At 49.0% G+C, this 14,569-nt stretch overlaps 1 protein-coding gene across 3 annotated transcripts in view; it reads left to right on the top strand.

Annotated features, from left to right (window-relative positions):
- The window catches only part of NTRK3 (neurotrophic receptor tyrosine kinase 3), a 218,569-nt gene that overhangs the window by 33,727 nt on the left and 170,273 nt on the right, over positions 1-14,569 (top strand). For all 3 annotated transcript variants that reach the window (XM_071441298.1, XM_071441300.1, XM_071441301.1), the window contains exon 3: positions 640-711. In XM_071441298.1, the coding sequence (XP_071297399.1) occupies positions 640-711 (72 nt within the window). The remainder of the gene's footprint in view (positions 1-639; positions 712-14,569) is intronic.

Raw genomic sequence — 14,569 nt, 5'->3', positions numbered from 1 at the left:
GCTCAGGGCTAATCAGAGACTCTAATAATGTGTTTCACTGGGAGCTTTACATTAAGTACAGCTCCCATGTGGGCTGGAGGAGCTGTATGGGGCTGAGCACTCACTAACCAAATTCCAGCAAGCTGTACTTTTAACACACAAAACCCTTGTAAGCAGGCTGGCTGTTGTTCTCTCCTCACGTAACAAAGCAGCAGAGATAGCAGATATTTACAGAATTACAGAACATGCTGAGCTGGAAGGGATCTACAAAGATCATCAAATTCAACTCCTGGCCCTGCACAGGACCATCCCCAATAGTCACACCATGTGTTCGAGAGTACTGACAAATCCTGGTTATAGTACTGATGGAGCTTTTCCAAAGTAGGCTGTGAAAAGGAGTATTCTCCCTTCAAGATGCAGAATTCCCTATGGAAAATACCCTTCTTTATCAGAGCTGCAAGCAGCAGGGTTTCCTCTTGGGTATGAAGGTGGGAGGTGACTTTGCTGTGGTAGGTTTGCTGTGCAGTGCTGCTTGTGGAGATGGAGGGAGAGCAGAGGAGCAGGAGATGGCCTGTGCCACCCCAGCAAGCCTTGGGGGATGTGGGAGCAGAGCAGTTGTCTGCCTTGACTCCATTGCTGCCCTTCTGCATCTCTCCACAGGACAATCAGGAACTCAGGACTACGAAACATCCAGCCAAGAGCCTTTGCCAAGAACCCCCACCTGCACTATATGTAAGTGCCAATGGCTCCTGTCCCCTTGTGCCTCTTCTCCCTGTGGAAATGTGGTTCCCAAGGCAGATCCCCAAAGTTTCTGTGGGGGACTGCAAGGAGAGGGAAGGGGAATGCTGATGGGGAAGGGAAAGTGCAGGAGATGGAAAAGCAAAATGCACAGGGAAGTGGAATGGGCTGCAGTGCAGGATGGGGAGAGTTCCTGCTGGGAAGCTGAGGGGTTTGGGTGCCTAATGAGTGCCCTGGCTCTGATGGCAGCTCTGGTGAGTGCAACATCATCACCAGCCCCATGGCTGCTGCACATTTCCCTTTCTGCCGAGTTTGGGGGCAGCCACCCACCCCAGAGCACAGCCAGAGCCTGCCCTGCTCATTACTTTTTAACCAAGGGCTGCTTTTCTGACACAAATCCTGAGGTATGGAGCTGCCAGCTCTGCTGCTAATTATTGACTTAAACTGCTGTCTGCAGGGGTGTGGGGTAGGGATGTTTTGTGCCAGAGAGGCTGGAGCCCTGTTATCCTGGGACATCACACAAGTGTCCAGCTGCCAGGGCATTGTTAGCTAGAGAGTGGTGTCATGGGGAATTTCCACATCCTTGAGGCCAAGTGCACTGGTTTCTTTTCCAAATGTGTATTTACTTTTCCCAAAGTGATAAAGCAAAGCCTGAATTTCAGGCCACTGTGCAAGGTGCTCCGTGGGCCTGAAATATTTTGTCCAAGTGACTGTGTCCAAGATCAAAGCCCTCTCTGCTCCACTGTAGATATGAAATGTGAAAAGGGTTTGGGGAGAGGCCTTGGCCTTGGGCACCAGCTGATGGGCTGAATGGGAGTGTTTATCCCTGCTTTTTGGAAAGCAGTGCTAGTGGCTTCTTCAGTGAAAAAGTGCATTCATTTGAGTGTGTGGGTGCATTGGGCCATCGATAGACACTCGTTCCTGGGGCAAGGAGATGGATGCGACCTGCAGAGCATTTGTCTTTTGATGTCTGCTCAGAGATGATGTGAACTGAAAAACCCCAAAAGCTTCCTTTTTGGAAAACCATTTACAGTTGCTAAGTGACAGTAAAGTACTTACTAAATAGAAGATCTGCAGTACCAAAGGACATGAATAGTTGAGGGCATTGTGAACATGAACTGAGCCTTTTTGAGCTTAAAGAATTGCATATTTTCATAATGAACCCTCGTTAATTCTGACCACTGGGATATTCCCAATTTCTGCTCTTTGTTATTTTGATTTGTAGCATTTGTTTTGTGTTTTCTGCAGTTGTTTGTTCCTGGGAAGCAGTTCTCTCTGAACCACTCTGAATTGATTTTTTTTTTTTGACGGTTGTTTGTCAATTGTGCCGTTGCTGTTTATGTATCTAGCAGATAAAATGAATAACATTTGATTCCTGATGAAATTAGTTTGGATGTCGTAGGAGTTTAGAAGGCCATGTATGCTAGCTTTGAGGCTGAATGTGCCATTAATGTGTACACAGGCAATTGTTGCTGCTTTTCCCCAAAGTGTTTGTTTTTGTCTTTTGGAATTACTTTTGTGAGTGGAAAAAACCCCACATCCATCTTCTGTCAAGAGTTAGGATTGGTACGTGGTGATGAAATATGTGTTTGTTTACTGCTTGGGCCCTGTAAGATTGATCATGTTCTTAACATCTTTCTTTCCTTGCCTTTTGGAGCTCCAGGCAAGTAAGTATATTATTTGCTTGGTGTTTGCCAGTGGGTTTTGATGCTGTTCCTGGAGCTTGGCAGTGTGGATGCTCCCTGTGAGGGATGCTGGACAGCTGAGGGTGGAGACCTGGGCTTGCAGGGCTGGTGGTGGCTCCCTGCTGCTTCCCAAAGGCTCTCAGACCACGATGCCTTTGATGCTCCCTTGCAGCCAGGGTGGCTGGAGAGGCTCTGCCCAGCCTGGTGCCACCTGGGATCCCCTCCGTGGCCCCAGCACTCTGCCAGCTCATCAAGGTGCCTCCTTGGCTGCTCTGCCTCCCTGGGAGCTCAGCTCAAAGGGAGCTGACATTTTCTGCAGCCTCTGCACGTAGGAGCCAGGGATAAAAGGATTAATGGAAATGTCACTCTGCTGTAGTGTTGGGCTGCTGTGGTGAGGTACAGGAGTGGATGGGAGTGAAGGATACTGTCCCAATCCTCTCGTGGTGGGGCTGAGTGCAGGGCTGGGACTGTGGGATGGTGCTCAGGGCTTGTTGAGTTACTGCTACACATTCTTGCTGCCACTCAGGTTTTCTTTCTCTGTTAGTGGCTGTTTGGATGGTTGCTGGAGCTGAGTCAATAAGATGACAAATGTGTCTAATAAATGAGAGTGGCTTCACTGCCAGGGAGGGTTGGCACAGAGTGGTGGGGGCCCTAGGCTGGCCCTTTGCAGGGTGTTACAAGCTGTGTCTGAGCAGTTTTTTTCACTTGAAGCTCACATACAAATTTTGAGGTCTCATTAGCTTATTTCCACCCCACACACGCCTCCCTTCCCATCCCGGGTTAAATCGAAACTTCCTGCTGAACTGAGTTTTTTCCCAGTGCCTTTCATCAAGGTTTCCTCCTCTCAGATGGACCAGATAGCTCTGCCTTCTCCCAGTAACATCTATTTCTGGCCCTTCCTCTGTGCACGCGCTTGTCTTCAGACCCCAGCTGTGCAATCACAAGCAGATCACTTATCCCAGCTCTAATTGCAGGAGCCCAGGTTTGTGAGGGTTTGGGTGAAGCTTGGCTTATTTTTCCCCTTTCTCTACCACAGAGTCAGGATGGAAAGGTGGGAAATCCATGAAGGGGATTTTCAGCATTCAGCTGCTCAAGTGGTAGACCTCAGGGTGCTCCAAATTGCAGCCTGGCAGGGTCATTTTAGGGTTTAGGTCCTTTTAAGGTTTGAAATTAGCTGTATTAAGTGCAAGGGGCTTGAGGCTGATGTAATCAGTGGAGGAGCAGTGGGTGTCTGTGAGCCAGAGGTGTGAATCTAGAAATAGCTTTGGTTTCCTCTTTGGCTTCCTCTTCCTTCTCCTTGAATGAGGACAATTAGGGCTCCATGGCCAGTCTGATCATTGCTGATGTGAAGCCTATCACTGCTATGGAGACAATCCAAAATATAACAGTGGGTTTTGCAGCATGGATCTGCCTCTTCTGCTGGTGGTTGAGCTGAGACAGTTCAGTCCTTCTAGAACAAATACTGGCTGGATGCTAAATAAGGGTGGATGTGTGTCTGATCTAAGCTGGATATCTTCCAGTGTCGGGTACCCTTACTGGAGACCATCTCACTGGGAGAAGTTGCATTGGTAGGTTCCTGGTCCAATTTCTGTGCATGTTTGACAGTCCTTTGGCTATTACAGGGGTGGTCCTGGACAATCTCATGCCCTGAATGTGAGGACCAACATGTCTAGGCTGTGGAAGACTGAGCCTTTGTAGCCAAGGTTTCTGGGTGTTAGTGTTAGCAGGTGATGCAGCTGAGCAGACGAAATGTTTGTGGTGACAGAAAACCTCAGTCTTTGGCTTGAGGCTGTACAAGAAAACTCTAGGATGGTATGGTTCCCAAATTTGAGAAATATAAACCATCTGAATACGTATTTACTGTGCTGCTGTGTTTAGCACAGCATAGTGAGGGAAGAGCCTTGCATGCTCTCACTCTCTCTTGTCCTCTTAATGACACCGGAAACCTTTGGCCAATTTATTTGAACTTGATAGAGGGTTGCAAGTCAGGAGGTTATCAACTTCCTACACATATCATGAAACCAGGCAGAGTAAAGAGAAGTTGTTGTAGCACCTTGTGGGGAAGAATTCAGCCTTAACATGCTCCTCATGAGGCACTGGGAAGGCCACAGCAGGACTGAGCTTCACAGTGCACCAGGAACTGGTGCACAGGGGAGGACAGGACTTCCACTGGCCGTGGGACAGTAGAGCTGTGCATGCAGGAGAGCAGGGCCCCAGCAGGCTGTGCCTACAGCCAGACAGGTTGGTGTTTGCAGTGCCTGAGTCACCCTTCCCTGGGAGCAGGTATTTAAGGCTGTGATTCCCTCACAGAATGTTTTCCTGGGCGGCTGCGTACTCAACCAGCCAGTCAGGAGGCATTGCCTTGTATTTGCAGAGGTAATTGTGCACACCTTATTTATTGTGTAGTAAAGAAAACAAATTAAGGCTGTGTAATTACAGAGACAGGCATGCTTTTAAATAAGGCTTAAGTAGTCAGATTTCTATTTAGAAAATTAATAATTACCATTTCTGTCTGCATCAGAGGCTCCTCTTAAACTGTCTTCTGGAGGTTTATACATGCTCAAAATTAGTTTGTGGGCCAGCCCAGACACAGCCTCCATCAAAGAGCACTCTCTCAGTGCTGCCTGCCAGGGTTGAAGATCAAGCTTTCCCTTCCAGTCTTCACCCAAAGGTTTTAAAGATTGTGACCCTGGGCTGGCTCATGCTGTGTGTAATTGTTTTTTTGAGTACGGTGTGGTCAGATGATCAGCTTCCCAGGTGTTTTTCTCTGTGTGGTCATGTTGGTCTCTTTCTCCCCAAAATGAGGATTGGGGAATAACTGGAAGGTGCTGGCAGGAATGTTGCAGGGACATGCTTTGCCTGTTGAAAGACTGAGCTGGATGGTCCATGAACTTCTTTTCATGGGCAAATTTGAGCTGTGATTAATCTGGCACTTCCCAGAATATCCTTTGTAGGCTGTGGTGTTTTCTGAGGATGGGGCTGGCTTCAGTGTTCTGGTTTGGTTCAAGGCAGTTGTGCAGTGTCAGATGGGCTGGTACCTTGGTATTGAATGTAGCTTGTAGCTCTGGCATTGGGATTTCCAGAGTTAAGTTACAGGAAAAACACAAGGCTGCATCCCCTGAAAATTAGGGTAGTATGAAGTTGGTGAGTTACTCTCTGTCCTCTTCAGTGCTGTGTCAGGACAGGATTCATAACACTCCAAAAACTGAGGCCTGTGTGCTTTCAGAGGGCTGCAGGCAACCCTCTGCAAGGCTGGCAAGCTTCACTTTCTTTGCTCTGTGTGTTTGGGAGCTTGACTGAGATCTTACACTAAATAAAGAAATAAACAAATAATCAGATGCTGAATTATTCCAAGTGGAACACTGTTTCCTCTCAGTCATGCCTTGAGGGTCACTTTCCCCTGCTCAGTGTTAATAATCTTTTGTCTTGCTCTGAAAGAGCCATTCTTAGATATGAATCAGGGTTAAACTCTCTCTCTCTTACTCCATTCCACAACCAACTTCAGGCCCTGCGCCTGCCTGCAACCCTCCACTTGATTCTGGATGTCCTGTTAGCCTTCTGCCTCCTTCCTGATGGTTTCTTGCTGCTTTGTCCTTCCACCACTGCACTGCTGTCATACCCATCCTGGCAGTCTCCTCCTAACCCAAAGTGTTGTGTTTTAATTGGCCTTGATTTCCCACCCCTGCTCCTGAACCTATGCAGCCTCACGAGGCTGTGGGTACCAGCTGGGCACAGTGCATGGCACTGGGTGAGCCCTTAGTTCACTGGGAAAGTGGAGCAAAATGCATTTACCTAAACCACCTTCTTGATAGTTTAAGGTGTTTTGTTTTGCGTTTCCTAAATAGGAGTTACATTTCTCCATGAATATAGGCAAAATAAGAACTGTGATAAAGATTTAAACAGCCTTTAAGTACTATAAGGTAAATATTTCTTTACTATCCCAAAGCAGGCAGCAGCTTGGCTACCTTTTGATTCCCATTTGTACTCTAAGGATGTTCCTGCTCCAGCCCCTTCCAAGACCAAATCACTGTGCTGCCATTAACTCAGGGAGGCATTTTCCCCCATATGTCTCCAGCCCAATAAAATTCTGGGCATGCCTACAGCACAGCCACTAAAACAAACAGCTGTAACATCTCCTCTGCTTCCATAAACTTCCCTGTTTCCTCCCCATCTGCTTTGTCCCCTGGATGCCAGTGTAGAGCAGGTCCTTGCTGATATGCTAATCGGCAGCAGGGGTTTGATGGCATGTTTATTCCCACTTTCCTGCCGCAGGTGACTGATAAGCTGCTAACTGCAGCTTCTCCTTTCGCTGCAGTGGCAGAGGTAGGTCCTGTGTTTTACCAGCCATTGTGCACAAGCCAGAGGAGAGACCAGCTCCCTGCAGGACTGTGGCTTCCCTTCAGGCTGGGCTGAAATCTTTTGACCTGCATTGAGAGGGCTGGGTAACAAATTCCTGGCTGCAGGCTGCCTTGCTTGGCTGTGGAGAAGGGTTTATTGTACTGTGATAGAAGGGGGAGCAGTGAGTTTGTGACTGATGTACTCTAGCAGGACCTGAGAGTTTTCAACTCAAGCACTTCATGTTCTGTGCCAAGATTTGTCCTGCTCCAGTTCCCCACCTTAAAACATGGAATAACATTTATTTTCTCTGCTTTTATTTGATCTATTTGAGGCATAACACCTTGTATGATGTCTAATGAAACCTGAGTTGTGGGATGCTGTTGCAATGTAAGATCAGTTACAATAACTCTGTCACAAATAAGTTTTGCATATTTGGGTTCTTATGTAATGTCTATGACTCTGGAACCTGGGCTCTCAGGATTTTACTCTGGGTTTGTCTCTCCTTCCTTCCTTTGAAATGTTGAGATGCTCTTTCCAGTTATCTTGTCAGAGTTATTTCCCTTTCTAAAATTTGATCAATTGTCTTTTGACTGACATGTGAAATGGGCAGCTGTGGTTTTTGAAAAGGTCCTGTTTTTTCCCATCCACTCTTTAAAAAAAAGTCTGCAGACAATGGTGGGAATGTTTAAAATGAAGCTGTTCCTACAATGATGTGAGATTTGTTTTTCGTATGTTGTTTTTTGTATTTTTTTGTTTGCTTTTTTTTTTTTACAAGATTGGAGTAAAATATAACTTCAGACAAGTTGGTGGGTTTAGGGGAGTCAGCTTCTGACCAAGTCTTTGCTGTGCCACAATGGCCTGATGGATGTGTTGTGGTGAGCTTCCCCTCAAAGAGAGGCACAGCATTTCTCTTGGCTGTGATTCTGAAAATGGGACGTAGTTGTACCTTGGTTAAACCTCACCACATCTCTGAGACAACCAGTAGCACAGATGGAGCTGATTTCTGGAGATTTGGCCATGACAAGGGATAGATCTTGTTTCTAGGCTTCTGAGATCACTTCAGTGTGGAGAGGATTCAGAAAGAGCCCCTGACTGTCCCTCTTGCTTCCTCTCCAAACCCTGTGCTGCAAAGCATTTCTTACCTGTTCTGGTGTGAGAGGGGCTGCAGGGGGAATAGGAACCCTCCCTGGGAAGGGGGTACCTGAGGACATGGAAACCTGCTTGAGAGCTGCTGGGGGAGTGAGCAGTCATGGCAGGATGAGTGGAAGTTGAGTGACCACAGAAGTTATCTGTCCTGGGATTTGTCTTTCCATGATCCTGGTTTACTAACAGTATGGTTTGAGGGCTGGTTTTCCCTTTTTGATATACTGGCAATAAGCACCAGGGCAGAAAAATAGAAACATTAAAATCATATGGTATTTGAGCAATAAGATACGACAGGGCATGAATGATGGGACATTAATTCATGATAGTGTGTGACAAGGCAGGAATTTAAATGTCATAAGTTAGGCAGCCGTGAGTTTTATTGGAATTATAAAATTTTATTAGAATACTGGTCCAAGGGTGGAGTTTCCCACCAACCCCTCCCCTTATTTGTATTTGGGAAGGGATGAGTTGTGAATTCCATTGTATGCAAGAGGCTGTGTGTGACCGTGTTCACAGGGGTCTGAGGATGAGGGAAGAGATGAGGATCTGACTCCATGTTTCAGAAGGCTTGATTTATTATTTTATAATATATGTTATATTAAAACTATACTAGAAGAATAGAAGAAAGGATTTAATCAGAAGTCCGGCTAAGAATAGAAAAAGAAAGAATGATAACAAAAGCTTGTGGCTCAGACTCTCTCTCTGAGCCAGCTGACTGTGATTGGCCATTAATTAGAAACAACCAACACGAGCCAATCAAAGATCCACCTGTTGCATTCCACAGCAGCAGATAATCATTGTTTACATTTTGTTCTTGAGGCCTCTCAGCTTCTCAGGAGGAAAAATCCTAAGGAAAGGATTTTTCATAAAAGATGTCTGTGGCAACTGTGGGGTGTTTAGAGGGCTGCCAGTGAGAGACAGAGGTGTGTCTCCCCGGGGAGCTGTGGGTGACCGTGTTTCATGTCTGAAGCCAGGCTTGGGCATTCCCGAGGCTGCTCCCCAGGGAGCTGCGCTGGTGCCCGGTGCCCCGCGGGGCCGCGCTTCAGCACCACGGACAGGGCCGGCGGCTCCTCCCGTCCCTCCCGCGCTCGTCCCCCTCTCCCCGCAGCCTCTTGGCCTCTGACCCAGCTCCCCGTCTGTGCTGAAGGCTCCCGGCTTCCCTGCCCTCCCTGCGGTTTGCTCCCTGCCTTTTCTGCCCTTCTCTTGGAACAAACTCCTTCACCTTCCAGGCCCAGCCTGTGCTCTCCTGGCTGCAGCTGCAGGCTGGCTCAGGGCACGGGGTGGGATCTTGCCTGTGGGGTGTCCAGGCTGGTTTCACTGCCAGCAGTGTGTTTTTTTCTTTCATCTCTCCTGCTGTGCAGCCAGCCTGCCCAGATGCCTCTCTGACAGCTGCAATACCTGCAATATCCCTGGAAGTGCTCAAGGCCAGGCTGGATGGGTCTCTGAGCAGCCTGACCTGGTGAAAGGTGTCCTGCCCACGGCAGGGGGTTTGGAACAATGTGATCTCCAAGATCTCTTCCAACCCAACCCTCTCTAAGATTGTGTGAATGCAAACTTTCTGAGCTGCAGTGATTCCTGGCACTGACTGTGCTCTGCAGCGTGAATGGATTTGTTTTGCAGCATCACTACCCAGCTGCTGTCTGGGGGTTTCTCACATGAGTAGTTCTCTAGGACATCTGCCATCCAACCTCACTGCAACCACAATCCGTGGGCTTTGGCTAAATGTTTGCTGTATCCAGTTGTGCGTGTTGATAATTGTGGGTAATTTGCTGTCTCAGAATAATGAAGGAATGCCTGCTGCACTCTGAAGCACTCTGTGCTTTGTGGTGATTAGTCTTTTCATTGGAAAATATTCCTCACAGTGACCAGCAAAAGATACTTCTTTTTAAGTACATAATGTATTGAGAAGAATGGGTAAAATGGAACTTTTGTGTGCAGACATTCCTGTTTATTTTGACAGAGTTAACTGTCAAAGGCAAAGCGTGTTTCTGCTTTTGGAGTGGTTATAAGTGTTCAGTGCAGCAAGCAGGCTTCACTGGGCTCTGCCTGGATTAAGTCACCACCAGTTCCCTGCTCCCCTCAGCCCAGCAATCCTCGGGCTGTCAGGAGGCACATCATGCCACAGCTCAGCTGTGGCTGCAGGCAGGTCTCTTCCCAGAGCACGATTCCAAACAGGTTTTTGGGCAGAGGTGCTCCTGTGCCCATGCTCAGGTGTGTCCCAGGCACCTGCTGTGCCTCCCTGCTCCCCATGCCCACCCCACGGACACTGTGGGGAGGCAGCAGCCTGGGGGAGGCAGGTCCTGCTCTCTGCTGTCTGTCTCCCAGGCTGGGTGCTTTTCTTGTCATCTGCTGAGGCGTAGCTGGTGCATGTCAGCCTCACCTCCTGCTGCGGCCAGGAGGCTCCGCACAGCATGGGAGGTGGCAGCTGCCATCTCTGCTGGCTGATGGCATGGGCCCTTCAGTTCCCTCGTGTTCACCTCCCCCTGCCTGTCCCCAGCTCTGCTCCCTCGTGGTGCCCAGCTGCTGCTCCCAGTGCTGGAGGTGCAGGTAGCTCCGTTCCCTGCCGAGGTGGGGCGAGTGCTGCAGGCTAATGGCAGGCTTTCTTTTCATTAGCTGCTGTAAACACAGGGCTCTGGCAGCAGCCTGCTTTTCTGAGCCCAGGAAGACCATTTTTCCTTTTATCTATAATTTAGTGAAGTGTCAAGCCGCAGAAGTTTTAATGATAATAAGCAGCAGAGGAAATTTATTTATTCGCTGCAAAGGTGGGTCTCGTTCCAGGGTTGGTTTTTTTACACTTCCCTCACAAGAAATGTTGGCTGCTCATGTAACCTTGCTCCCAGTGTGTCTAGGCTGCCTTCCCTGAGAAGCTCAGCACTACAGTTCCTGCTTGGCTAAATGGCTTTCCAACCCCTCTCCCACGCATGACACTGGGTCCAAGCAAACTGGGAAAGGAGAAGCAAGGAGAAAATAGTGAGGTGGGAGCATTCAGGTGTTTGGTGAGGTGTACTGGGATTCATGAGTTTCCCATCTTCCTCCTGTTGCTGAGCATCTCTTACATCTGCTTCCCAGCCCAGCCTCTGGGATGGATTTGACTGCTGAGGAAAAGCAGGGAATGGCTTTTTTTGGGATGACATGTAGTGCTTGCCTTCTGTCAGCCTGTGAAGATGCCAGTGCTGACTGGAGATAAAAAGTGGATTGATGTCATGTGGAGAGACCAGGGCTTCTTCCTGAGGTTCAGGAAGGCAGAGTGGAACTCTGGGCTGGCCAAAGAGGGGCAGGGGATGGGATGAGTTTGTGGCAGGGCCAGGGGCCAGGCTGGAGAGAGAAGGTTACAGCAAGGGATTGGAGCAAGGAGTGTTTAGGAAAGACATGGACAGCAGAGGGGGGATGGGGTGTAGGGGAGGTGACAGGGAAATGGATCTGGAGAGGAGGGGGAGGATTGACTGGGGTAGGCAAGAAGCACGTGTGTGTGGGAGATCTGAGGGTGGAAGCAAGTGCAAGGGAGAAATGGGTTTCCTAGGAAATACGTGGGAACTGTGCCTCTGAATTAACCAGAACCTTCCTCACCCCTTTCAACGTGGCTTTGGAGGCAATATTAGAATCTTCCTAATTATTTTTCTTGGACGAGTTTTGCTATCCTGATGATATTAATTATTCTTAAAGGTCAACAGCACTCACTTGAATCCCCTTCTGTTCTATCATGTAATCAGTTAATTAATTGGAAACCATTTAGCAGAGTCTGCTGAGAGCTTACCCTGCCGTATGCCCTGTTGTTTTGCTATTGCTGGAGATATATATATATATAGTTTTGTATTTATACCCCTTCCTTCCTTCAGAGGCTCTGCAGAGCTCTTGCTACCATCCCAGTGCATCCCAGCCTCTGGCACTCCTCCCTGAGTCAGGAAAATTGGGGCTTGGGCTCAGGCCCAGCTGTTAGTTTTCTCTTTGCTAACCCCTTCGAGGTTATTCAAGGCTCATTGATTTCTGGGCATCTGAGTAGGTGGGGATATTTGAATTTATTTTTTTTAATATCAATTTGATGTAAGAGCCCTCTAACAGCTGAGATCACAGTCCTTGTTCAGGAGGAAGAGGGAGGACCAGAACCTGTCCCAGCACATCTGTGCTCAATGAGCTCCATTGAGGCTCTTGTGGGGACCTCATCCAGCTCTCCCAGGGTCTGCCTGGGCATTTGGAGTGACCTCCCAGATGGGTGGTTCCTCTGATGAGCACCTGTCCTTATTGCTTCGAGGATGTTCATAGAATCATTAAGGTTGGGAAAAACCTCTAATATGATCAAAGTCCAACCACAGTGTACTCAGAGATGCTGGGAAAGGCCCTGTTGGGATCACTGTCCTTCCCATGCCATCCCCCCAAGCTGTGCCTTGCCACAGCTCTGAGCTCTTCTCTCACGCAGGGCCATGGGGTTGGCTCTGGGTTCACTGGAAATCTGTGAGCAGGAGGCATTCCCTGGTTGTTCTCTGTTCCCAGCTTGAAGAACAATGCAGTTTGAAGCAAACAGGCTTGGATAAACCCAGCCCCTTGCTGGAGCTGGCAGCTGGCAACCCTTGTCCTCAGCTGGCACACATCTCCTCTATTACTTCTGCATGCCAAAGCAGGAGGAAAGCCCAGTGTGCATTAATATTTCGGTCTAATGGATCTAGAATTGCTGCAGTTTGGGGCAGAGGAGATGAGGTGGGGGCAGTGAAGCCCTGAGGACCTCTTGGCTGCAGGAGGGCAGCTATGGGGGAAGGCTCTTGCCTGTTGCAAGTTGATTTTTCTGTTCCTTGAGCAGAAGACTGACCAGTTCTGTGGATGCTGCTGGACTCTGCCCTGCAGGGAAGCTGGCAGGCAAAGGGAAAGCAACTGCAGGGCTGACCCAGCTTTTAACCTTTCCTCAAGTCCTCTGAGAGTCCAGATGTCTTTGGAGAAGAGCAATGGAAACTGCACAACACAAGGGCAAGATGAGTGCAGTGCAGAGGGCCAGATCCCTGCATCTGCTGTGCCTCGAAGCACAGGGGACAGTGTGACCCACATCTGGTGACGCCTTCCCATCTGTACCGTGTGCTGAACTGAAACTGTGAGCAGCAATCAACTCTGAGGGGTGTGATCTGCCTCTGAACAAAGCTTTGTGCAGCTGGGAGATGCCTCAGAAGAGATGACTTGGAGAGTGTGCAAGTGTCATGGGGCAGGAGATGGCCTTTATTTAAAATTGGGTTGGGTTGAAGGCAGCAGCAGGACATGGCTGCTGCACTGCAGAGGCACTGGGAGGAGAGGGGTGGGGCAGATGTGCAGCTGTGGGGTGGCTGTGGGAGCCCTGTGACAGAGGTGTGGAGCCTTAATGCCTTCCCACTTGCTCTGCAGCTTTTGTTTTTTAATGCTTTTGTTGAAAGAACAATGCAGGAGACCAGCCATTTCTGCCTCCCTTAGCCCTGTTTCAGTGTGAGTTTGAAAATCAGGGACCTGCAGCTGAGAAATGCAGAGGGCTTGGTGGTTCCTTGCTCCAGTTCCACACCTCCAGGAGCAGTGGTGTGCATGTGGAATGGCAGGGTCTCTTTTTCTCTGTTACCCACTATGGTGCCTCTCTCCTCTCTGATGCAGGGTGCTCTGAGTTTGGGAGATTATTGCAAGTTCTGACTGTAGCCCTAGAACAAGAAATAGTTTGTGGGGAATGAGATGATTATGTCATGGCACATGCTGTGTGACACATGCCTTACGAGGTACAGGGCTGAATCTGTGGACAGGAGAAAGGATAAAGTTTTGCTGCCCAAGTGCACAAAGGAAGATTGAACCTTGGAGACTTTTTGGTTCTGCTGTGTTTGGGGTCAGAAAAGCCCTGGGGGTGCTGGGGTGTTGCTTAAGGAGCAGAATGTGGGTAATGCCAGGCCATGGCTGAGTTAATTGTTAATTGTCTCACTCCTCTGTTAATTGTCTCACTCCTCCACAGCACCAATATATGTGTCCTGGTGCTGAGCCTGCACGGGGAGCAAACCCAGGAGAGCTCCTGGCAGCCATGAAATCCCAGGCTGACCAGTCTAATGGCACATCCTGCTCTGCTCACTCTGCTTTCCGGCCATCTGAGGCTTGCACACACTTGGCAGTGCCCAGTCCTTTCCCAGGCTGTCTCAAACGTGTCCTGCTGGGACCTGGGGCTGAGCTGTTGGAAATTCCAATCAAGTCTAATATTTGCAGAGCCTGATTTGTGGGGAGGCCTGTCCTGCCACAGCTTCTGGGACTTGTTGGGGTAATTTTAGCACATTCATTAAGGGAGGAGAGTACATTTTTTCCCTTAATGAGCAAAGCTGCTTACTAAACAGGAAGAGGAGGGAGGGGGACAGGGAAGGCAGGGAGGGTGCTGGGGAGTGTAACAGTGCTTTTAGAGGTCGTTGGGATAAGCAGGCCTGAACAGAGCTGCCCCTACAGCAGCATGTGAGGCTGTGACAATCTCCTCTCCTGTGGCCACCAGCATCCAGCTAAGGCTGCAGTGAGCTGTGAGATGATGGGAAGCACCTGTTGTGCCCAAATAGCAAGGGAGTCACATGCAGTGCCACCAGCACATCCAGCACTGGGGACCACAGCTGAGGATGTGCATCTCTCCTTGCATTGCTGCCAGGCACTCGCTCGTGCTCCCTCAGCCCCAGCTGCTCTGGCAAGTTAATCCCTCCCAGTCAGGATTTTCATAGTGG

This window comes from Agelaius tricolor, unplaced genomic scaffold (assembly GCF_023055355.1).
Source record: "Agelaius tricolor isolate 1412-34295 unplaced genomic scaffold, bAgeTri1.0.p SCAF_16, whole genome shotgun sequence".
NCBI lineage: Eukaryota > Metazoa > Chordata > Aves > Passeriformes > Icteridae > Agelaius > Agelaius tricolor.
This window is presented reverse-complemented; position numbering and strand designations above follow the sequence as displayed.